This window comes from Lonchura striata, chromosome 1 (genome assembly GCF_046129695.1).
Source record: "Lonchura striata isolate bLonStr1 chromosome 1, bLonStr1.mat, whole genome shotgun sequence".
Classification (NCBI taxonomy): Eukaryota; Metazoa; Chordata; class Aves; order Passeriformes; family Estrildidae; genus Lonchura; species Lonchura striata.
In genome coordinates this window covers 29,324,928-29,350,938 of record NC_134603.1, presented here as the reverse complement: position 1 = coordinate 29,350,938, position 26,011 = coordinate 29,324,928, and the positions used below count along the sequence as shown (strand labels likewise).

At 39.8% G+C, this 26,011-nt stretch overlaps 1 protein-coding gene across 1 annotated transcript; it reads left to right on the top strand.

Annotated features, from left to right (window-relative positions):
* Positions 1-255: 255 nt before the first annotated feature.
* On the top strand, positions 256-25,184 carry ZBTB10 (zinc finger and BTB domain containing 10). The gene is made up of 5 exons (XM_021550585.3): positions 256-1,242; positions 8,218-9,115; positions 18,395-18,568; positions 20,440-20,615; positions 23,089-25,184. The coding sequence occupies exons 1-5, from the start codon at positions 319-321 to the stop codon at positions 23,392-23,394; spliced, it is 2,478 nt and encodes an 825-aa protein (XP_021406260.1). The 5' UTR covers positions 256-318; the 3' UTR covers positions 23,395-25,184.
* Positions 25,185-26,011: the final 827 nt, after the last annotated feature.

Below are 26,011 nucleotides of genomic sequence, written 5' to 3'. Positions count from 1 at the left end.
CCTCCCCTCCCCTGCGGCGGCGGCGGGCGGCGGCCGCGGTGCATTGTGGGCAGCCCGTTGTTCATTTGCCACCCGACCCGATCCGGGGCCTGTCGGGACGGAAGCGCCGCCGCCGCCGAGCGATCGAGCGGGATCCATTGTGGGCAGCCCCGCGCCCGCCGCGATCCAGGCCAGACCCGGGGGAGCGGGGAGCGAGCGGCCGGACTTCGCTTCTCTCGGCCGCCGCCCCCGCACGGCAGCCGGGCGCCTCCTTCCCCCGCCCCGTTCCCGCGGCGGACGGAGCGCTCGGCCGGGCGGGGGGCGCGGGGTGCGCCCGCCATGTTCGCGGAGATAAACCGGCGGACGCTCGCGTTCCGCGGCGGCGGCCTCGTCACCTCCGCGGCGGCCGCCCCGGCGGCGGGGGCCGAGGCCTGGGAGCGGCAGGACCCCGAGGCGCTGAACGGGCGCGGGGCGGACGAGGAGGCGGAGCTGGAGGGGCTGGAGGCCGAGGAGCTGGAGGCCACCGCCGCCGAGGAGAAGGAGCTGCTGCTGCCCCAGGACGCGGCGTCGCCCCCCGCCGCCGCCGGCCCCATGTTCGCCGAGAGGAACCGCCGGACTCTGGCCTTCCGCGGCGGCGGGGGGCTTCTGGCCGCCCACCCCGCCGCCAACAATGGCTGCGAGGCCGCGGCCTGGCCGCGGAAGCACTTCAATGGGCGGGGGGCGGACGAGGAGATGGAGCTGGAGGGCACGGAGGGGCTGGAGACGGAGGGGCTGCTGGAGGGCAAAGAGCTGGTCCAGGACGGGGGTTCGCTGAGTGACAGCAGCGACGACGAGGAGGACGGCGAAGGGGGCAGCCTGGGCGACGGCAGCGGCGCCGAGGGCGGCAGCTGCAGCAGCAGCCGGCGGTCGGGGGGCGACGGCGGGGACGAGGCGGAGGGCAGCGGCGAGGGGGAGAGCATCCGGCACTTCCCGCTGGCCAGGCCCAAGTCCCTGCTGCAGAAGCTGCACATCTCCTTCCAGGGCTCCTGGCTCAAGGAGTTCCCGTGGCTCTACTACTGCCAGGAGACCGGCCTCATGTCCTGCGCCTGGTGCACCGCGGCCGTGGCCGCTGCCGCGCCCCCCGAGGTGATCATGTCCGGCGCGCCCCTGCCCGGGGGGCACGATGAGCTCTGCAAGGGCACCCGCAACTACAAGCGCACTCTGCTCCTGCGGCACCACCTCTCCGCCGAGCATCGCCTCAACGAGCCCGGCAGCGCCGAGCAGGTACGGCACGGGACGGGGAGGGGGCGGCGGGGAGGGAGGGGCAGTCCCGGCCTCCCCTTTGCGTAGGTGAGCTTTTCTTGTGCTCACGGCTGTGAACTTCTTTAAACGCCTGCTCGAGGTGGAAGCTGGCCGGCGGGCTGGCCACGCCGCGTTGCTCTCGCTCGCCGCGTCCGGAGCGGGAGACGAGCCCCCTCTGGGATTTGGGGTGACTCTCCCGCTGGATGTGGGCAGGCACACAAACACAGCACGAGCTCTCGTTTGTGGCTGTATTCCATTCCCGTTATCTGTCCGGCCCTGGCGGGTGCCCCTTTCATTAGTTCATCTGTTTATCTCGTGAAGATAAACCGGCGAAGTGGGGAAAAAAGTTGCGTACGAATCCCAGTGTCACAGCACTGATTTAAATACGCTCGTTACAACTTCCTCCTGCGGTACAGGCGGAGGGAGGGCAGTGTCCGGCCAGCGACCGCTTGTGAAATGGGGGCTCGGCGGCGTGAAATTGGAATCGCTCTGCCGTGCTTAGCGGTGTGGCCCCGGTGCACTAATCGGATAACTCCGTGTATTTAAGTTCTTCGCGCTGAAATCTTTTTTTCCCGATTGCGTTGCCTTAGATTGAGTTGCTGAGCAAGAGGTCTGCAATCGCTTGGTGTGTGTTTGAGATAAACATGTGGTTTCCTGAAAGCCGTGTTACTATGCCAGCGCTCTTCTAACGCTGTAGGAGTAGCGAAACTCTTCACGTTCTCCGCTGAACTTCAAATAATTGTGTTTCTTGGCTGCTTTCACGAATGAGGCAGGGCTTGCCCTAGAATATATGTGGATGAAAAGCCCCTAAAGAATACTTGTGTTGAATCCGCAGCCTTTTCTCCTAGGGATGCCTGCTTTGCTGAGGTTCGCTGAATCGCTTCGCTGGCGTTAAACTTGCCTGCGGGCATTAGCTAAGTGTTGCTTCAGGTTAGGCTAGTTCTTGAATTGTTAGGCTGTTAGCCGGAATTAATTGATTAGTCACTCCATTTTTCTGCATTTAGAATTCAGTTTTAATTAAAACACCCACCCTGGTTGGGTAGCTTTATTTGGAGTCTGAAATGTAATGCGGTAGTTAGATTGAGGTTATTGCTTGAGCACTCTTAAGGAGCTCAGGGTACCTTGGACAAGAGCTGCTAGTCAAATGTTGGTGCAGGATATCAGGATTACAGAATGATTTATAAAACCTTAGGTGAGCTATAGTTTTCTTAGAACTAATTGGAAAATGTATGCAATTTTTCTGTGAAGCTATTGCAGGACTGCAAGGGAAACCTTATGGTGCACAAATATGAGTTATCCAAAATATTATTTTTGGATTTACAAATGCAACATTCACCTTTAAGATTATTAATACTACCTTTCGGTGAGTGTAGTTTTATAGTACCTATTGTTACAGATGCTATGTGGTGGTAGGTCATCCTCTCAGTTTTCTTCAGTCTTCTGGGGTTTGCTATTCACTGTGCAATGTTTTTTCTAAGCTTGCTTTCAATTAGTTGTTTATAAGTAAGAGACTTACGTAGTTTGTTTCTTTTACTTTTTCATAGCTTTGAAAATGTTCTGCTTTTGCATAATGCTATTGTAACATATTCCTTACTGTCTTGTTGCCTAGCTCCTAACTTTGAGCTGTGAATAATTACTCTGTAGAAGTATGTTGTTACTGTGTAGCCTCCTGTGTTAGTGGATGCTGCTAATCCCTGCTACTTTTGGAACTTTCTCTCACTCTGTTTTAGCTCTATTTAAATAAAAGCAATTTCAAGCATTTTTTTCTCTACTCAGATAACTATTTTTTTCTTTCTGTCCTCTTACCCTGTGTCTTGTAAAACTGTTAAATACTGGGAGGGTGGAAGGGAGGACAGAATATTGGGTTGTTATCACAGTAGTCTACAAGTTAATGTAAATATGTATTTGAAGATTGTGTTTATTTGAGGACCTTCCATTGTCATGGGAGTATTTGTAAAAATGAATCTGCTTTTACACCACTGATAGTTTAAGAAAAAATATTTGTACTAACTGTAATAATAAATGAAACAGTAGGATAGATGAGTCAGTGGTTCTTCCGCACTGTACTAAAGATAAGGTTGGGACAAAGGTAGCTATAAAGAGATTGCTTTTTTTTGAGTGGAAAACAGTGCTTTGTGCATCCTTCTGCAATTAATTTTCAGTTAAAAACTTCTCATGAGGGAAGGAATTGCAGTTTTTCAGGAGTCAGTCTACTTTGTGGCAAACTTTGACGTTACCGTTGCTTTATCAAAAACCTGATTAAGAATCTGTTTTCTTTCCCTCCTATGTTTAATTTCCGTATCCTTTCATACTCTTAATGGCACTTGAATTTCTTTTGATACATATGTTTAAATTAATACCAAAACAATAGCCCCATTTTTTTCTAAACGCCATGATACCAGATCCTTGGAACAAAAGTAGGTAATTTGTACCCTGACCATATTTCCAACATACATAATGAGGCAGCAAAGCTGTTTAGGTTTAATGAAACTTGGGAGAGATCTTTCAGCCTTTGTGTTAGAGACAGCACACATGTATTATGGACTTGACAAGCCTCAACTGCAGGGCATGTTTAGCAGCTGCTAATAAACATATGGCATAGTGCCACCACTCAAGCACAGAAAGGAAATCGTAGGTGTTAAGACAGTGAAACAGTGGAAATTTCTATAGGTCTGTTGGATATTACACTCGTGAAGAAATGAGTGATGATTTCAGTTTATTTTTGGGATACATTTAATTTGGAATGCCAAAATACATCACAAGTGGTTGCAGCTGCTGTAATTCAAGAGTATTGAGCTGTCAGCTGATGCTTCTTTCTAAGACCAAATTCTTGAATCTTTTTCTATTCTAGTTTTTAAAATAATTTTTCTCCACATCAAAGCTTAAGGAAATCTATCATCATCTTGATAGATTTTTGCTACCTTTGTTTTTGTAGCGAGCAGACTACTGTGTTGCAAGAATCTTAAGAAATGGATGCTTAGCAGGACATCGTGGCAAAATATTTTAATTCTTTGATGAATTTGGGTCCATAAGATAAAGATTTATTGGCTGCTGGGGAGTCCTCTCTTCAAACCATCTTCTTAAAACATTTTCTTTCTGGACATAATTTAAAGCTAAGCTTTGGAAATACTGCCAGAAAAGCTTTCTCCAGTCTAACAGGCATGTTGGTTTAAAGCAGAAGCTCTCCAAAAGGAGGAAGGCCTTTGATGTGTTATTTTTTCCATGTGAACTGGAATTGTTTGCATTATGTGAGCAGTGATGAATGGAAGTCATGCTTCAGATTTTAGAGTTACATTACAGTGTTCTGAATTAGCTTCTTGACTTACTCTTAGCAGAGTGAAGAAGTTGAGGACATCAGGCCTTAGAGTAAACACTATCAGTGTATTTTCATGTAGTGTTTTTATCAAACCTCGAACTACTCAACTCGATATTAGGCAATTGATGAAATAATTTGGAATTGCTGAATTGTCTGTGAGTGGTGCTGTGTATGTACAGAAACAGTGGAACATCGTGTGCAGCTGATGGAACCATATTTTGAGAATTTTCCTCTGCACATGGTTAAGAAGCTGCTGACAGCTTACTTTTTAAAAAGGCACATTTACCAGAGTAAGAATTAATCCGGGGGCACAGGGAACTGCTGTAGAGCAAGATGTGGTAGTGGGAAAGGGATTAAAAAACGTGGCATAATTACTTTTCAAACCACATGCATCTGAGATGGCATCTGTAGTTAGGTTGGTTTGGGTTTTTCTTAATTCTTCCTGCCCTCTCTGTTCTTCCTTCCAGGAACAGTAGGAGAAAGAAAACAAAACTTCTAGTAGCAATTTTTGATGATCTGTTTCTGCTCCTGTTAGCTTTTGGGCAAGTTTAAGTAGTGAATTATGCATATAAAATAGTAATGTATCTGTGTGTCTTCTATTGAAACTGAACACAATGTTATTTTCCTTAAGTAGTCTCTGTTCCGTTACAGCACTTCTTAATCTCACCCACAGAGAGAAGTTTTTTACTTAAAACACTGAAGATTCCATAAATTGAAATTGTGCGATTTTTCTTTTATTCCTTACTAGTGTTTATTAAAGGATGAGGTGATTTGGTGTTGGGGTAACTTAGTTGATGAGACTATGGGGTCTGTATTCTGAAAATATAGTTGACATCTACACAAATATCATTAGTTTGTTGCTCTCATTAGAAAAACAGAACCCTTATGATGACGTGTCATGTAAGTTACAGAAGTTTGCAAATACACTTTTTCCTGTAATTGTTTTCTGCATCTTGCCTCCTGTTGAACCTTGTTGTATTTTTTCTGTATCAATGTCTAAATCTCTCAAATATATTTGAGAGTTATCTCAAAGTAATATTATTCATTTTTCTTATAATAAATATCAGTTCTACTTGTCATACTTGGTGTACATGAACTTGATAACTGCTCAGATGTCAGGACTTCATTTTAGTTGTGGCACTAAGGCTAATGTTGTACCATACCAGCAGTAAAACAGTTGGGTTTAATACTGCGGTTAGTTTTAGAAATGTTTATGCACACACTTCTGTAAAGCTATAATACTAATTAAAGCTGTAATACTGATTGATCTTTTTGTCCAACACACACCCCTAATAGCTTGGACACAGGTTGCATAACACATCATTTTTCCACTCAACCTTCTTGCCTTGTTGTAATAAAGATTTCAGTCTTGTTTTTCTGTAGCACATTTGTGATCTGCAGCTTCACTTTGCTGGCTTGTCCTGTTCTCAGGAAACAAAAACCCCACTTTGTAAATATAAATTTATTTTTTTGTCCCAGCTTGATGGGGTATTTATACTTGCTTAGTTAATATGTACTCTCTCTCCATTATTTAATCAGACATTTGTCAAGAGAAAAGAACTGCTGCAGGTTGTTTTTTAAATTTTATGTGGTGCTTAATGTATTCTCAGCGAATGAAATTGGCAGCTGTCGTAGCATCTAACATTTACTGTATGAGGTGCAAGTCACTGGTGATGGATGAGCATGACAACACTTTAGGGTATCATCATTTTCATCTCAATCTGATCCAGTGCCAGTGTAATTGGTGTTTTGAAACTGTGCAGTGCTCCATTGCTAAAGTGACAGGAAGCTAGTCCAGAACCCAAATCTGAGATCTTAGAGTGACAGCCTTAGCTGTCCCACACCTGGAGCAAATTGTTTCAGAGCCTTGATCTGAGGTAGTACTTGGCATGTGTCATAAAGTACACAAAAAAAAATTAAAGATGAGGTTGGGCAAAGATCTGTTGCTTGTTTTCACATAAAAGCCTAATTGCTTTTATTTCTTCCTCTTTAATGAAGTGTTTTTCTGGGAAGGGTAGAGATTCAGAAGCAACTTGAATGTGACAGCAAACTGAAATTTATCTGCAGGAGATGCTGAAATGGCACAGTTTCTGTTTTGGTTATACCAGGCCTTATTTGCTGCTTATAGATGTAAACACCATTTTAGATGTAGTTACAGCCTCAGTAGTCATTCCAGTGATCCACACTGGGATTATAAATTGAGATGAGTACTGATTTAATCCACTAAAGTCTGTGGGGTGTAAAGTGACTTTCAAAATATACATTGGTTACATATAAAAACTTTGGTTACATATAAACAGTGAGTTTTAAAATATGCATGGTTTCTGCCATAGTCCCAAATTAAGAGTAGGAGTTTCCTGCAATGGGTATTTTAGCCCCAGCATAGCTCATGGACTCATGACAGTGATAGCATTGACCTGTTGAGGCATCTCTAGCTCCCTACAAGGTGTTTTAGGAGATGAGAGAAGAAAATAATGATTTGGCTTGAGCTATCAATTTTTTGGCTTTCCTTGTTTGCTAGGAAAGAAGAAAGAATCTTGGAGATCTAGTATGAAACAGACTGTCATTGTTGCTGTTCTTGATGGCAGCATATGTCAGCCCATATAAGTATGGTCTCAAATATGCCAGTATATGTTTTCTGCTTTCTCCTAGCTGTTGCTTTCTAGCATCTCTGAATCATCTTCATCTAAACATGAGTTAGAAGTCTTCTTTGGGCTCTAAAATCCAGTTCAGATTTCTTGATCTCTATCTCTGAACTAATATTTAATAATGAATTATGTCTTGGTGTTGGATTTTCTGAGAATATCAGGTTTTAGCAAATTTTGAAGCCGTGTTTGAGATCACATCTTAAAAAGGCTGTGTGTGTGTAATAAGTATTGTGCTAGTGTTGCCAGTGGAGAGTTTGGGAGGCTTATTTTGAGAAAAGCTTCCATTACAATACTTACCTCAGACTAAGTCGGGAGTTTTTTTGTCATCTGCAGTATTTATATTTATTCTGCTTGTCATGTGATACACTGTTTAATCCTAAACCTGCTGCAGTTAAAAAGCAAAGAATAAATACTTAATTTGCTAAAACTGTGTAAGAAATACATTTGCTCTTATATCTACTTTAGCAATATGTTTTCTTTAAAACATTCAAGACAGATCGAGACATACAGACCTAATCTGTGTCTGCTCATATCTCAGCATGAAGAAAATGTTGAATCACTTATCTGGATTCTGCTTAATTGTTTAATTGGAGATTTCTGGGGAAGTACAAGGGATTTGACATGTAAGAATAATCTAGTTAAATCTTTGGAAAGAGAGGCTCCTGAATCTTTAATATATGTGGGTTAGGAATAACAAGTGCTTGACACTCAGCTATATATTTCCTTACTTTTGGCTGAAATTTCCCTTCCTTTGCCCTCAAGGCAAATCTAGTTCTGCTTGTTTCAAACTTGGGGGTGGAAGGTGCAGGATGAGAGCATGATTTCTAGTTTTCAGAAATGTCTTGTTATTTATATATTCCTGTCTGCCTTTGTGACCAAGAACATAAATAAAATCTTCTTTAATTTATTTTCATATCGTTATTATTGTGTTGAAGAGCTAAGGAGAGCATTTATTAAGACCTAATTATGTTTGTGCGTTTTTTTTAATTGCAGGAGGCAGAGTTACCATCAGAACTGAATAATGAAGGATACTGTGATTTTAACAGCAGGCCAAATGAGAACTCGTACTGCTATCAGCTCCTGCAAGAGCTCAATGAACAGAGGAAGAAAGGCATTCTTTGTGATGTTAATATTGTGGTGAGTGGGAGGGTCTTCAGAGCTCACAAGAACATCCTGGTTGCAGGCAGCCGCTTCTTTAAGACTCTGTATTGCTTTACAAACAAAGAAAGCCGTAACCAAACCACTGTTACCTATTTAGATGTTGTTGCTGTTCAAGGTTTTTCTGTCATCTTGGACTTCTTGTATTCTGGTAACCTCGTGCTTACGAGCCAAAACGCCATTGAAGTGATGTCGGTGGCCAGCTACCTTCAGATGACTGAGGTTGTCCAGTCCTGCCGCAACTTCATTAAAGATGCCTTAAACATAAGTATAAAATCGGAAGCTCCAGAGACTGTTGTAGTGGATTACAACAGAAGATCTGTTAGTAGGGATGGCTTATCTCCTAGGGATCAAAAAGTTGCCAGCTTCTGGGCAACACGAAACCTTACCAACTTGGCAAGTAGCATAAAAACTGAGAATGATCCCTACCCTATTGATGAGGGCCAAATGGAAAGCTACCAAATGAATGACTGCAGTTGGGTCCAGGACAGCTCACCTGAAATGGCTGAAAATGAATCTCAAGGTGAGGGAAAAGTTTTTGTGTGGAATGATATGAGTGCACAGGGACAATCAGTTCAAGAACCTGGAAAAGCAAGAAGGAAAAACCAAACTGCAAAGAGATTTATTTATAATATACCACCTAATACTGAAGAGAATTCTGAAGATTGCTCAGTGTTGCAACCATCAGTACCATATCCAGAAGAAGATTTGTCATTTATTAAAGAAGAAGCAGGTAAATATTGCTTATTGTCAATTATGTAATTTGAAAATTAAAGTATTGACTGCAATACCTGACTACGTAATGTTTGGTTTTTTATTTTTTAAATTATTATGTTGTATGAATAGTTAATGTATGCATTTGAAGTACTGTCATTTGCCTGCCTCACTTTTTGATTAATTGATAGTTTTGAAAACTTACTGCAATTTAGGAGCCAAGTTAGGGGTGGATTTGAGACACAGCTGGAACAAAGTTCTTTAGATGTGTCTTGTTTCTGAAGGAGTTTAAAATGCATGTCTGCTTTAAATATCAGTGAACTGTGGATGTCTCCTCCACGGGCTCTGCTCTGCTCCTGCCCACGAGGGTGGGGGACACAGATGAGCTATAGTCCCGCAGGGGGAACGTGGGGACCCACGGTCGTGCTGTGCTGTGCCAGCAGTGCCTGGGCACAGCAGTGACATGTGCCAGTGCAGAGCACTGTGGGCTGGAACTGGGGATGTGTTTCTCCAGTACAAGAGACCTTCATGTGCTTAGTGAGTAGTGTGACACAACAGAGCAGCTCTGAAGAAGCATCTGTGCTGAGAAGCACTTCTGCAAATGCTTGTTACTTATCTCTGGTCTTCATCTCTGAACTCTGGGTATGTCTGCTTTAGCTTTACTTGGGAGTTGTGCTTGTGAAATGAGTTTCCTCTGCTTCTCATACTGGCAAAGGTTTGTTAGACTGCACAGGATTCCTTCTGGCTGAGCTGAGGATAGAAGCTGTGTTTCAGGAATATGACAGTCGCTAATATGCCTCATGTCCACCGAATCAGGTTAGATCTAGCCTAAGTGAAGCACCTTTAGCTGCAGATAGTGGGGGATGTTGAGTCCTCAGCACCCACACAATAATTCTGCCTGTTCTGGGCTACACTACTTGCTCTTGCAGTGCCACGAAAAAGGACCACGGACTGGAGCAAGAGCTGAGGATGTGTGCATTAGCTGCACAAATACAAAATTTCTGACAGAATTTAGCATGTGATTTCTATTGATAGGTGGTAAATATTTAGTGTCTTTTATTGATGGAAATACAGAGAATATGCCTACTGTGTGATGGCACCAGCAACAGATAATAAATAATTGTTTGGGTTCTGTGGAATCTCGTATGTGTGCTGTGAAGATTTCTTGGAGAAATAAATGGAGGGCATGGGCAGTGTAGTATGTTTAGTCCTTGGGGCTTTTTTGTTGTTTTGTTTGTTTGTGGGTTTTTGTTTGTTTTGGTGGTGTTATTGTGTGGGTTTTGTTTTTTGTTTTTTTTTTTTTTTAACAGAAGCACCAATGTTTCCAGTAACTTGTTATGCTAAAGAATTAAATTACAAAATACATCTATGTAGCATTGTGCGGAAAAGAACTATATTGGAGACAGAGCATACTGAATATGTGTTGTGATGTCTGTCTATAACCATTCTGTGACTGCAGGGGGAATTTTAGAGAGTTCTAAAATACTCATCAACTAGTGATCTCTTTGGTATTTTCAGAGCACACCATATATGTTCCTAAGTACCTAGTTACATAGTCTGTCAGTATCAGAATTCTTTTGGAAGCCATATCTAATATTTTTGTAATGATATCTTCACTTTTACTAAGTTCTTGAATACATATTGCTTGAAACAAGAAGAGTGACTGAAGTCGGGCTTGGTATAGCTTACTGAAGTCCATTTTTCAGCTTTTGGTGTTCTTTCTCTTCTGCTTGTGGCTCTTTTTCTTTGCTTTGCAGGTAGATTCCACTCTTAAATACTCTCCTTTTAACTGCTCCCTCTGTGCCAAAGAGGAGGTGGAAGAGGGAGGAGTGGAGAGTTGGAAGAATGTCAGGAATGAGTTGCAGAGTAACCTGCAGGTTATACAATAACTTTTTAGTTTTAGATTAAATTTCTTGTGGGGATGAAAAACTACCAAAAATAATAGGTACTGAGAGGTAAAAATCCATATAGAAATGTCATCTGGAATAGATATGACAATTCTATAAGAAGAAAAATAAAGAATAGTAAATTCTTATGTTCAGAGCTAAGGAGCATGCTCTCCCATTGGTTGCTAAAACAGAAACGAGCTTCTACTATTATGCTTTGTCATGTTCTGATGGGTATAACACCAGTGATTATGAACTGTCAGTTACATGCAGGGTGAGTTTCTGTGCTCTTGATTTAGGTTTGAGTTGGTCTGGTGCTTTTGTGATGATATTGTAGATAGGGTGGAAGAGAAGCCTACTACTTAAGATCGCTCCTCTTGCTACAAAAATTTATCCCTGAAGCCACTTTCTTGAATTCAATAGTAAATGAATTTTCCGGTTGGGTACAGTTGGTAAGTATTAGATAATAAACAGTAAAAGCTTTCTGAAGCTTCTGCTACCCCTCTTGTTCCAGTGAAGCAAATATGTTAAACTGCTCCTTGCTGAACAGGAGTTTTTCTACTCGTATCCACTAAGGATATGTCAGCTACTTTTTCCTCTCACCCTGTGTTGCTGATGCCTTGTGAAGGCTGACCTAGAATAGAGGCTAGATGGAGTTGAAGAATAAAGTAGGTATTTATTAAAAGGCCTCAATGGATGCCCCTTGGGCAATACAAAAGCCCAGCCAGTGCTACACCCAAGATGAATCCAAAATGTACAACCAGCCACAGGGTCTCACACTTATAAGTTCCGGTCCATTAGCATATTGGAGTTAATTGTCCAGTTATAGCTTTAGCTTAGGAAGTCCCATCCTTCTTGTTTTTCTCTATTCGGTCCACCATTGTTTATGCTCTTGGGCCTGAAACTTGGATCATTTGTCCTTGGCCCCAGATAGAGAAGGAATTGTTTTGTCTACTTACTCTGAAGAGAGCTTACTATCCCCTAATATGAAGCTCAGAACTACACACTAAAGCAGTACAGAGTCTGAAAAATATAAAAGCTAAAACCTGAGGCATCATTGCCAGTGAGTTTCTCTGTAAAAGTAGCATGTTGGCGAGCTTTCAAGAAGCTTTTAAAAAGTTAAGATGGATTTGAAATTCCTTGTATTTACTTATATTTTACTTAAGTTTTCAAGACTTCTAAAGTAGCTGTTTAATTAAAACGTGGAATGTTACCACCTTATCAGTATTTTCTCTCTTAGTTGCTAATCTGCTAAAAAAGTCTCTTACTGTTTACAGCCATCATTCATCCTACAATTAACCATTTACCATAGTGAAAATAACTATGCAGACAGCACATTACAGTCAATTTTACAGTGTTACAAAAGGTCATAAAAGCTCAGTGAACATAATTCATCATATGCTTAATGTCTGTTCATGGGGTGATTTTGTCAATTTTCATCACTTCTTGGGTATGTCTTTCATCTGGGCATGGCGGTTTTGTTTTTTTCATCAAGTGTCCTAACCTCAGACTTCAGAACACAGCTGTGAAGTATTGCTCGTGCTTTCTGGAACTGACTGATTTTTAGGAGACTTGCATGCAATATCCAAGTAGCTTTATGAAGCTACAAGTGTATAATTTCTTACTGTTATTTTCTGGCTAGATAATGCTGTGCTCTGGTGGAGGTGAGGGAAAGGATGACAAGTGCAGGATTAAAACAGTCCTTGGTGGAATGAGAGGGTTCCTAACTGATTTTATAGGGGTTCTTAGGGAATGTAATTCAGCTTGCTGTAGAAACAACTTCTTTTCAGAGGGAGACAAACAAACAGCAAGTAAACCTGCGTACAAAAAGTGTAGTGCTGGTCCCAGCTTTTGTCATGATGCAAGGGAGGAGCATAACACGACCTGATTAGGGCTTTACAATAAAGCAGGTATCTTTGTATTTGAAGAAATCAAGATTGATGGACTTATCAGGACGTGTATATTTCTTGTAGGGATAAACCCCACTTGACTGACTATGTTACAAAAGAAAAAAGAATTGTATATTTTTTCTATTTTTCCATGGTACTATAACTGTCATATTTTCTTTAGACCTTTAGCTGATACCCTGATTAAAAGATTTAAGTTCCTTGAGAGACCTTTTACCACTTTATTTGCCCCATTCCCTGTGTAATCCACAATTGAAGGTGTCAAAGGTTTTAGAAGTCACCTGAAAACACTGCAATATCTGGGGGTCACCCTCTTTCCCATTCATTCAATTTACCTCTCCCAGGGATCATCTCAAAAACAAGCAGGTTCTCTCAGACCATTCTCACAGTATGGTCTGTTCCTGAGCCTACAACTCCAGGCAATGTTTTGTGTATTACTGTTGTCAATATGCTGCCTTCTGCCTTATTTTTATTTTTTTTTTTTTTTGTGAATGGGTTGAGGAAGGAGGTTTTGTGGTGTCTACATGTCTACAGACCTTCTCTGCCTGAAAATCCCTTTGAGTCCTAGTGTAATGCATTAACTTACTAAAAAGGGTCCATGAGAACAGTTAACTTTGTCACAAATAAATGGTCTGCATGAGGAAAGTTCTTCACTTTCTTGTGTTTCATTGGTATAGTTGTTGGAGATCAGCAAAATAGCTTTCACTTTCTTGGGAAGGAATTTTTCAGGGAAGGTACAATAATCAAGTTGAAAAGCAAGTGCATAATATATTTGGCATCAGTTAGTGGTCTTCTGTCAGGGCTAGATTATGCTAGACGTGACTCTGTAGTCATAGCAATATACCACCTTTTCATGAATGAAAAATAGTAAAAATTGAGAGCAATTTGGAGCAATAGATAGAGTATGAGTAAGACTGTGTTGGCAAAATGTCTTACATATGTCTGAGCCCTCTGTTGCAAGAGGCAGTTGAGCAGTAATGTGCTTCCAGAATAATCCTTTTCAGAAAAAGCAAGGTTGAATATGTGAGGAATACTCTGGGAACAAAGGGAGCTCAAAATACTTCCTTTTCCCCACTTTCCTAGTATGTCAGTCTTGATAGTGCTGTTTCCTCTGTCACATTACCTAACATAAGCAAAAATTCCAGCTCTCTAATAGCAATCCAGATTGTATCAGTAGATTACCACTGCTTTCTTTGCAAACCTTGAAAGCTATGGGCTAATTGCTTATCCTGTCCACTTTTTCTTTTTGAATTGATTAGATGAGCAGTCAATGTCAAAAAATATAGTGAAAAATAGTATTTATTTTTCTATTATTTTGGCACTGTTTGCAGTGATAATATATGTAAGAAAACAGAAGTTAAGTTCACTACAAACAGCTGTATCTAATGCAAAGTTTTGTGTCTTTTCCCTCAGTGCACCATATGTGTGTCCTTTTCTATAATGCCCTGTTCAATGGCTTTTGTCAGTGAACTCATTATTTCACATATTATCACCTGCTGAGTAATGTATCCTTTTTTGGCCCCAAAACCAGTATATTTTCTGCTATAAATTAGAAAGAGTGAAATTTGTCAAACTAAGGATGCTTTTGGCTTAAACGTGTTTTCTCTTTCTGATGGTGCATGCCTACCTCTTGCCTTCAAAACTGAAAATCATTGTATCTGGCTTCTGTTTATCCTCTTTCCTGAGAACAAATGCAGTAGAACATAAAATCCTTTCACAATATTTTTGATAGCTTTTCTTAGTGGTGTAAAAGCCACACAACCACTTTATTTCACGCTGTCCTTACCTCTTCTCAAATCAACATAGTGTGAATTTTAGTGCTGATGATTAATCAGATTCTTTGTATTCTATTTTATTTTTTATTATTTTGGCTTTGCTTATTGTTGACTTTTATTAAAGATCACATTACTGATAGCCTTTTACCATGCAGCCTAGAAGAATGGGTAAATGTTTCAGGTTAATTGAAATTTGGATAATTAACTTATACCTCTTAGAAATCAACTGAAGTGTAGAAAGGTAACCTAAGGTCAGAGAAAAGTGGTGATCAGGTGGTTTAGTCTGGAGACACAGAATATTATTGCTTATAATTAGCTTTTTTTTTTTTTTCCAAAGATCTGCTGTACCTGTCTATACTTTCCCCCTTTGCACCCTATCCCCAGTATACCAGTATCACTGCACCTATAGTTGCGTCCAGCCTCCTATCAAGAGGCTATCATCTGGCTTTAAATTGACCAGAACAGGTCAGATGATAATTATGTCTAGTTTTGCAGCAGGTTTCAGGGGGCAGTAGCCTGGGTGAGAGGAGAAATGGGAGAAGATATTATGAGCCACAGGGTTCTGTAAATAAGTTGCATTGTAGAAGCTTACCTGACTGTAGACTCTATATCCAGCTGGGGAATGTAGTAAAGGCTGGGTATGGCACTTCCAGCTTCCAGTCTGTGTGTAATTCACGTCTATCTTGTTTGGATGAGCAATTAGAAACTAAATATGCCTTTTGCATTGTTTTGTTTTGAACACATTAAATGTGTGCTTAATCAGGATTTCTAGGTCAACGAATTATTCTAAGAATAAGCATTAGGTCTAATTATTATCTACTTAGTCATGTATACTCAAGCATGAAGCATGTGTAGCAAACTCTTAGCTCCTGTGGTATCTGTGTTGGTGTTCTTTCATGTTATAGTGGGTCTTCTCTTTCAGCTGGAGGTTGAAAGATTTAGTAGCTACTACCTACCCTAGATGACAGCTCTTAAATTTATTTGTCTCTATGCTGAATCTTGTGGTAAGATCTCGAATTATGCAGGGGTTTGAGCTCCTAAGTTCCCACACACTTAAATACCAGATGTGTACATAAATGTTCCTAGTGGCATTTAGTTTGTGTTCTCTTAAATACAGAAGAATTGTCAAAATGACGGTGTTATAAAATATGTTCAGCTTGGTCCACCTCTTACCTATGGTCAATCTTTAGTGTATGCTTATTCTGAAGGAAGCTATACAATAGTGCCTGTACACAGCAGAACATCACATCTGTGTGCAGTAAGGACTTGGGTCTGTTGATCTTACAGATATTCATCCTATAAGGGAGGGAAAAGCGATTAAAATAGTTTATCGCTGACTAACCTTTTACTGTTCGGCTACAATTCTAGTACTGGGAGAGAAATCTATAAAGAAAGGATCTACTACTTTAAACATTATAAGTTTGTTTTTTTTTCCCTCTGCTAGATCCTGAAACCTGCTGTAATTTGGAGGCTTTTAGCCTTAAGATCACATCATCTTTGCTCTTACCCAGCTTCCTCTCTAATCCTTTCTTGCGTATTATACAAGGAAGTCTTCCTCCTCACCTCAAAGGAATGTGTAGTTGGCATGTCTATAGGGTATCTGTGTTCTATTCCTTGAGTTGTTGAGATGCCATTGCTGGAGTCCATCATTCCAAATTAGTATAAGGAGTTCTTGCCTCCTTTGGACATTAGAGAAGTTATGTCAGTAATTAAAGCTAGAGTCAGTAATTTTAAAAAAAATCCTCACTCTTCGTGTTTTTAAGGGAGAGGGAGGTTTATTCTCTTCCCTCTTCTTCCTTTTATAGCAAAATAGGTAGTTAGATGAGCTAAAATACTGCTATTTCTCATCTTCATACACTCAAGCTCTGCTTTTTAAAAGCTCTGGTGGAATGCCTAGTTTGGCAGTTATGATCCAGCTTTTCTATCTTATCCATTAGACAATGGCAAACAACAAGAATTATAAGCTTCCTACTTGCTAAGTGATATCCTTTTGAACTGTTGTCTTATGGTGCAAACCAAATCACTGCTGCCAGTGGTAATGCTGCCTGAGCAGTAAATGAAGCTGCTGTGTCTCATGCTGTGAGGATTTGTAATCTGTACCTTTTTCCAGTAAAACTGCAAGTTGGAAGTGTTTAAATGTGCAGCTTGCCACTAGCTGCATGAAATTCTGGTTTAGCCTAAGAGAATTTCCTTTCCCAAAAAATCCTTAGAATGAACAGTGTAGGGATAAAAAGAAGTCTTTGGACTATTAAAATGCATAGTTTCAGGCTTGAAACCAAGAATACAACTCCTCAAGACTTTTCACAGTGGTGACATTGGGAATCCAGTGTGAGGACTCAGCTACCATCCAGAGAAATAAAAGGAAATCTGCCAGTTACCACTGCAGTTTGTTTATTTAACAACTGCTTGCCTGTGAGGAAAGTAATGGATTTATGACTTCATGATTTCCAACAAACTCCTGTCTTGGGGATTGGGAAGAACATTGATTTGCACTATTGCCAGAAGAGTTTTTGCCCAACAAATACGATTTTGTCAAATTCTTAGTGCAGCTTTGTGTACTATTTATAGTTCTTTGTGCTCTGTGTGACTCCATGTTCACTGATGCTGTTTTTGTTATGAAGTATAGAATTAAACAAGCACAGATCTTTTTAAGGCATCGTTCACTTCTGAGTGGTTTTATTCTTTTAAAGAGGAAAAAAAGGATACAAAGACAACATAAACTGCACAAGATCTTAAGAGCAAATGTAAATATGCAAACTAGTATTTTAAGCTGTTATATTCCAAGTAATTATGGTCTCTTGAATTGATGTGGTTATAGACTAATGGACATGATTATTCAGAAAACGATTTAGACATAGCTGTAGGATCCTTTATGTAAATAAAGGTATTTAAAGCACTACATATGTATACCATGAAGTTATTTTAAGGCAATAAAAAAAGCAACCATGCCTCTAGTAGAAAATACTTCTGTACCAGCTAGACTACTATGGCAGTGCAGGTGAAGATGCTGCACAAAACAGTTCTGAAGAGAAAGGTTTTCTGATGGAAAAACTTTCAGCCCCCTCATGATAATGGTAAGGGAATATGTATCCTTACCATCAAAGTCCCTGTAGTGTTACAGTGAGCTCATGGGCACTCCATTTCCCCTTCCCCGGGACCCTGTGACTCTGATCAAGATAACCCTGGACCCCTCCTTCCTGCCCCAATGGGGTTGGCGGAGAGCCAGGGAAGCCCACCCTGTCCAAAGTCTATATAGACCCCTGACATTTCCTGTTCTTCCTCTTTTGCCCCCTCTCCACATGGACACCACAGAATAAAGAGAGCTGAACCAACATATATTGGGGTAAGAGCCTCTTTTGGAAATCTTTGCCATCTCCTGATATTCCTCCCCTCACAGCCTGCTTACCTCTGAGCTAGCCTAGGATATTTGGGGGGGCTGCGCAGTGGCGGGGACATCACTGTAGTATGAAAAAGACTTTCAATTTTTTTCTCAGGATGGGGAGAAGAAATGGTGCTGTGGAGAGTAGGTCAATGGTCTCATTTCATTGAAATTAGGAATACAGTTATTTCTTGTTTTAGTGTTGAATACTATGTGAAAACATGCTACAATTACTATTTTAAGGTTAGAGACTTTTTTGTCACAGTTTAAAAAGGATATATATTGCTAAACAGATTAGATTGATAATTGATTAGAACCCAGGAAGCTAAAGAAAGAATATGTCTTTAATAGCTACTTCAAGTGACTTCAAGTATGGACTGTTGCCGGGTACTTCAAATGACTTCAAGTACGGATTGCTGCCGGGTACTTCAAGTGACTTCAAGTATGGGCTGCTACCGGGTACTTCAAGTGATTTCAAGTATGGATTGCTGCCAGAATCTTGGCCAAAAGAAGCTTGGGAAAATGGTAAGTGTATCTGATGGAGAGTAGGTAGAGGGTTAGGAGATTATTTAATCAGTCTTCTTCCATATCATTTGCCTTTCTGGATAATGTACTTCCTTGGAGGGAGGAAAAGGAATTCAGTTGTATGGAAGAGTGAAAACACAATGTGATTTTTATCAGTTCTAGTATTGTGACTGAGTGTGTAGGTACCCGAGGTCTTTAATAACCTGATAGCTGCCTGTTCCTTTACTAAGCTAAATACAGATAAATGGCCTTTGAAATGGTAAACTAGGATGGTTAAGATATGGAAACAAATATAATTTTAAAAGGAGATCTCAGCATATGCCTTGCTATTCTTGCTATTAAAAATAAAAAACATCATTGCAATAAATGTTTTTAGTTCAGTGCAGCTGTAATTAAGCCTTCTTCTGTCAGTTCAAGCAAGCATGGAGATGGAGCATCTCTCTCTTCTGTCAGTTCAAGCAAGCAATTATCTGTAATTATTTTTCTGTCTGAAAACATACTAAAAACACCACCATATCTAAACTAATTGTTGCTAGTTCCTTGCAATACATAAAGTCTTCAGTAAAAAGAAGATATAAAGTACTGGGTAATAGTAATGCTTACCTCTTCTCTTTAACTGAGTATTACTGGGATGCGGCTTATGGTTTATTTTAAATATTTTGGGGATTACAGTAGAAGTGTGGTCATCAGAAGGTGAAATTTGCTGGCAGTCAAGAAATTAGAAGCTGGGTCTGAGGAAGTCTGCCTGTTCTTAAACCATTAAATTCCCATATATCTTACGTCCCTGATATCTGCCTGTATAGGACTTACTTTTCTTCATGCAAACCATTATGTGGACATGCAGCTCACATGAGTGCTCCAATATGCAAACTTGCGAATATTAGCAAAATGTAACTTCCATGTTTGGATGGATTTAGAAGCTCAAAGGAGGCAACTCTAGATGCAGGCCTATGAGCATGTGCACATAATGCACAATTACTTATGCTTTCTTCCTGCCAGTGTGAACATTAGAAACTCTTGCATGTAATCATTTGTAGCCTTAGCCAGTGCTTTTTGGATGCTTCTAGATGGTTATGTTCATAAGTTCTCACTTGTAGTAAGTTGAGTCAGTATGCTATTATGAAAATCATCCTTGTATTCCTATATGGCCTTCCACGTCATAGAATCCTCTGTTCTTTTTCACTCAGTAATAGGCAGCTGTATTAAACCTGTTTGCATATATCCTTTGAGAAAACTATATGGAGTTCTCCTCCATTGTAAGGAAGAAGTGAGATATTGCTACTTCCGGAAGTTTTTTCTGCTCTTTTTATTTCTTCTGCTGTTAGATCAAATTAGAAAACAGGTAAAATCTGAACCAATTCCTTTTTGAGAATTTCAGAATTTTGCTACCTCTAAGTGTCTTACTCCTCTTGTCAATATTAATTCTTACTTACACTTTTTTAAATCAGGTCTTGGTAGACAGTTCCTGCATGTAATTCTAAATAGAATATTGGAAGAGAAGATTGCGACTGTCTAAATGCTGCAGAGTTAGAGGGTTTCTAAACCAGAAGATGATGTTTGCTGGTATAACTGACATCTAGGTATATTGGTAAATTGTAGTTAACTTACTTCAATTAATGAAATAAGACTTCTGTGGTAAAAATGCCTTGGTTACAAGTAGGTGGGTTTTTTTTAGTAGAATTGTATATACAGAACTTGGCAGCATTTTTGATTTCTGCAGACAGACATTGTCCTGATTTCACTGATGAAAAGTCATGTGTTTTGCTTTATTGTTTTGGCACCTGTTTATTTTTGTGTGCTAGGCAGAACGTATTTGAATTATTTATTGTGTGTTTTATCATCATTTCTCCTGATGGCTTCTTGTCTTTTAGGTGATTCCTCTGCTTTAATCATGAACAAGTTGAAGTGTCCACACTGTAATTATGTAGCCAAATACAGAAGAACACTAAAGAGACACTTGCTCATTCACACAGGCGTGAGATCTTTCAGTTGTGACATCTGTGGGAAGCTGTTTACACGAAGAGAGCATGTAAAGAGACATTCCTTGGTAGGTAATCTCAAGTGTTCATGTATATGTACGCACACATATGAGTGGGGTTTTTCAGGTGTTTTGGTAGTTGGAACAAACTTTTCTGATTTGACATAATGTAAATTCTTATCTTGATCTGAAATGGATGAAGATAAACATTTCTTATCATAACTGTGCCTCTTGTTTTCTTTATGGAAAATGCACTGTCAATGATGACAGCAATTTCAAGATTATTTTGAAAGTGATGTGATAAAGGGATGCAGTGTATATAACTGTTCTGTAGATAATGAAAAGCAGTTTTGGCTTAGTTTTACTGCAGTAGAACAGCACATATTGGTCTGTAATGCTGCATCACCATTTTCTGAGAAGGCATCTTGTTAATTCAGCCATTGCACAATATCTTGAGGTAGTTCTGAAATGTTTATTTCACAACTAGACAAAGCTATAGTATAGTATCTGCTTTAAGATTAGGAAAGAATGAAAAATAATCTGGTGCAGAAAGTAAACATCTGTCTGACTTGCATTCTGCCAGTACCATAACCAGCAGTTCAGCTTACCCTGTCCTGTGCACATTGCATAACTCAGGATTTGACTTGAGTACTTGTTTATCTGCGGATAACCAGAGGAAGTTTTATCGGTCTTGGATATTTTGTAGGTACTTTGTATCTAGTCTATAAGGAAATTAAGACTTCATTATAATATATACTATATAAATTCCAAGGTGTATTTGTGCAGTAATAAAAGCAAGATCATGTTGGTGGTATTTCTCCAAGCTGTGATTTTAAAAGTTTCTCTAATTTTGCAAGATGTTTTGTAGATAGATAGAAAAGCTTAGTTAGTACATGGAGTGGGGTAAATTGCACTTCTCCAAGATGCTACAGCTGGGTTGGGGCAGCTCTTGGTATCTATAGGGCCTGTTGGATGAGCATGTTGAGAGCAGCCCTCCCGGGAAGGATTGGGGGTGCTGGTGGGTGAGAGGTGGGACATGAGCCACCAGTGTGCTCTTTCATCCCAGAGAGCCAAATGTATCCTAGGCTGCATCAAAAGCAGCATGGCCAGCAGGGTGAGGAAGGGCATTCTGCCCCTCACAAGACCCACCTGGAGCACTGCATCCAGCTCTGGCATCCCCAAAACATGAGGGACATGGAACTGTTGGAGCTACTCTGGGGGAGGGCTATGAAAATGGTTGGAGGGATGGAGCATCTCTCATATGCAGAAAGGCTAAGAGAATTTGGGCATTATTGCCTCATTGATGGACATGCTCCTTCCTTCGTGGCTTACCAGAGAAGACAGCAGCAGTGGGAGTTAGCTGGTCTACCAGGAAGAGTAGAGGAACTTCAGTTTTCTATTTTTGCTGTGTTTTCAGTTTTCTGTATTTTCTGTCCTGTATTGTCTGACCAGGACTTGTAGCTGAAGTATTTGAAGTCAGACAATGTGAAAACAGCTGTGGAGTGAGCTCAGTGCAGTTCTGCACTTTAACTGAAGTGTTCTGGCTCTGATGAAGTCAGAACACTTTTTCTTTTTTCTGGTTTTTTTTTTTCCCACCTCCCTCCCCCTTTCAGTTCAACAAACCTCAAACATTCTGCCTTGCATTGAAGTATTATAACAAGTCAAGAGGCTGAGGAAAGCACATGTATCAGCTGTACCGACTATACAGCAGAGCCAAAGTAACTATTTGTATCATAACCTAATTTATTTTTCCCCTCACCTGGGTGGTAATTTCTCTTTTATCTAAAATTGCAACTTTTTCAATGGGACTTCAAATGAGATATTTAAGCACATAATTGTAATCTGTTGTGGGAACACCAGATAGAAGAAGGAAGTCTTCAGCGTAATTTTTTCATAGATAATAACTAATATACATGATTGCTGAACTCAGTTACTTGTAAAAGCAACATACTTCCAAATTAAAAATCAAAGTTTATGGTTAGTCAACAGCAACCCTCCAATTTTACACACACACTCAAATACAGGACAAAAAAATTACCTGAGGGACCTGGAAAGTTGACGTTGGTTTTAATTGTGTTGAGAGGGAGAAGTCATGGTAGAATTTTGCTCTTTGAATTATTGAATGTAATAACTCTTGCTTGTTTTTATTATTTCTAGAATTTAAAATTGTTAACTCGTTTAGAAAATTGCTTTTATCTTGTGTGCAGTAGAAGGGTTTGTGCTGCTCTCATTGCTTCTGAGTCTTGTTCTGTACCCTGAGGAGATGTGAACTGAATGCTCACCTGTGTAAAGAACAGGCAACCTGCTGAGCTCCAACAAGGTGGTTTGTTTGTGGGCAGTAGTTCATATCTGTTGAGGAATACGTAAATACATCTCCAGTACTCCTTCCTTACTCTGAACAGTGTTTGGTATCTTTTGGAAAAGTTAAAAATAGGAATTCTGATATTAATAATTATTATTGATTTTATTAATAGTTTTCAGTACTACATGCAAATGTAACCTGATGTGCCTATATTCAGCTGTTAAAATTTCTCTTCCATAGGTGCATAAAAAGGATAAAAAGTATAAGTGTATGGTATGTAAGAAGATTTTCATGCTAGCAGCCAGCGTTGGAATAAGACACGGATCGCGACGTTACGGAGTTTGTGTAGACTGTGCAGATAAATCTCAGCCTGGAGGGCAAGAGGGAGCAGACCAGGTGCAGGACACAGATTTCCCTAGAGATGAAGAATACGAAGAAAATGAAGTGGGAGAAGGCGATGAGGAGCTTGGTGATGACGTAGAAGAACAGAATGACCAGTCTCGATGGGATGAAGGCGGGGAAGTTTGTATGCCTTTAGATGACTGACAGAGCATATGACTTCAGGGTGCTGCAAGTGGACACTATGGATTGACTGCTTGAATTTTTGGACTGAAGGCTTGCGAAATATGGTACAGGCTGGATGGTAGTTATGTTGCTGTGAAAATGTAGGGTCAAAGCCTTATAGCAAAAAAAGGATTATTAATTTTTTTATTATATTTGCACAGGACTGTACAGCATACAACCGTTTGGTTGAATTATACAGAGTCCTCACATCTACAGTCAACTATCAAAAGAAAAATGTATTTTTTATTATTTATAGGCTATAGCTACTTGGGTCCTATTCAGACATAGTAGTAACTGTAATTATGTTACACATTCATGTACCTGTTAACATGAATGAAGAAAATTGCAATTTGGTATGGAAATACAAAGACAGCTTTCCCAAATCCACTTGTACTTTTGTCAGTGAGTCAGTGAAGCTAATTTGGGCTAGTGGCTCATTTTCCACAAGCATGTCTTTGCCATACAAATCTTACCTCTCCTGTAATCTGATAGGTGAAAGCCAGTCATTTTAATATGTGTCACAGAGATTGCCAACACTGTATTGAAATTTGGGTTGAAACCTTTTGGCTCTGTGCTGGCAGGTGCTATGGGTGATAAGCACTGGAGAAGTTTTTAATGGCATTAATTTAGTGTCTGTTTTTTAAAGAAGGTTGTTGATTCATCAGTTTTAAAATGATAATGCAGAAGAAATGACCAGTAATGAAAATAATAGACTGATCAGAGCATGGGTAACTCTTGTGCCACTTAGTCAAAAGAGACAGTCATGCTAAAAGGTATCTGATGTAATAATGTTTATTCTCCCTTCTAAGGCCCCCCTTCTCTCAAAATTTTTTTGCTTCCCTGGTGTATACCTCAGTCCCACAGAATAAAAATACAAGGAATGGAGAAAGTGTCATATTAAAACAACTTTTTGGTCAATAATTTCTTACTTGTCCGTTTTTTGGCTAGTTTATGTGATGTGAATTGGACACTAGGCTATTGTGCCCATCGTTCATCATTGAACACAAACTATTTTTTATTCTTTTGTACTTCATGGGTTGTTGTTAGTATTTAATATAAACAAACTACATTTAACTTGCTCATTTGCTGGATTTTTTTTTTAAGAAAAACAAGAAGTCCAAAGCAAAATAATGATTTTTGAGTTGTCTACTTTTCAGGAGGATATGCTCTCTATGCTCTTTGTTTCAGATTTTCTAGGAGGCATTGAAACTTGAATTTTTGTAGCCACATAGTTCTTTTTTTTTCTTTTTCCTAAGCTTGTAATATTGTACCAATGATTTCAGGCCCCTTTCATAGGGAGGGGAGGGCATTACACCTTCACTTTAAATTCCTCTGTGTTGTCTAGCCTAAGGCAAGTTTATTCCGGCAGTCATTGGAACAATAAGTCTGATGTACTATTATGTCACAGTGAGTAAATATGCAGAGCATTTGTCATGACATATAGCTAGGCCAGTGTGACAGTACTGTATAAAAAACAATCGAGGGTCACCATATTTTTCAACTTTGTTTAATTTTAAAATGAATATATTTTTTCCTATTTTATGTCAGGTAACTAAATTATGGTAGTTGTGTGGATAACTTTGAATTATGCTTTGATGGACAAAATCTTACTGGTGCTCCATCTGATCAAAGTCGGTATGTATTTAAAGAGACAAGCTTTACTGTTGTCCATAGAACAGTAATATAATGTTAACATATTGTTTTTACTGATTGAAACTGAGATGACAAGTTTGAGCTACAGTTATATGGGAATTAAAATGCTTTTTTTTTTTTATCATCCACTTGTTTCATTGGTAGTTTCCACATCATTGTAAACCTGACATGAATAGTTTTTTGGGGAGGGTGGGGAGGGCAGGGTACCTTTTTTAACACTGAAAATTACATCTTATTCTCATTGTTCTAGACTGAAATGAGTAATGTGTAATTCTGGTGGGGTCCAAAGTAGAAATTAGTTGGGCAAAGATGATATGAATGAAAAAGTATTTTAAACGTTAAAGTAATGTTCTGCTTTGTGAATATGTAAGTATAGCATAAAGATTTTTCCATCCCATTTATCCCTTTTAAAACCATAGTTTACAATTGGTAGATCTGTCTATATATATAAATATATATATATCTGAAATTCACCTAAATCTGCTTTATTAGAATACTGCTCACTTAATGCTTAGAAACTGGACCTGGCTCTGCATTCTTAATGTATTTTCTTTTTTTTTTTCCTCCTTTTGTTTTGTTGGGATTTTTTCCTCAAGGTATGAACTTATTCTCTTGGAACTGAATCTTCTTTTACTACTTAAATCATTTATGTATATCTGGTAAATTATGACCAAATTTGTTGTTAGACTGCATTACAGTAAATTGAAATATACACTTGGTACACTACAGAATTGTTGTGCTTTTGTTCTGGTTCTGTTTGGAAAAGCAAGCCTTAGTAAACATTTGTGTTATTTATAACTATTCAGTTATTATTCACTGGCCTTAATATTCTGTTGCATTGTGACAATCATAATTTCCTTGGTAAAGCTTAACTGCTTGCTATTAGAAGTTGCATTAATTGCCCATGGTAGGCTGGAGAGAGAGGGATGACTGTTTCTAGCAAATG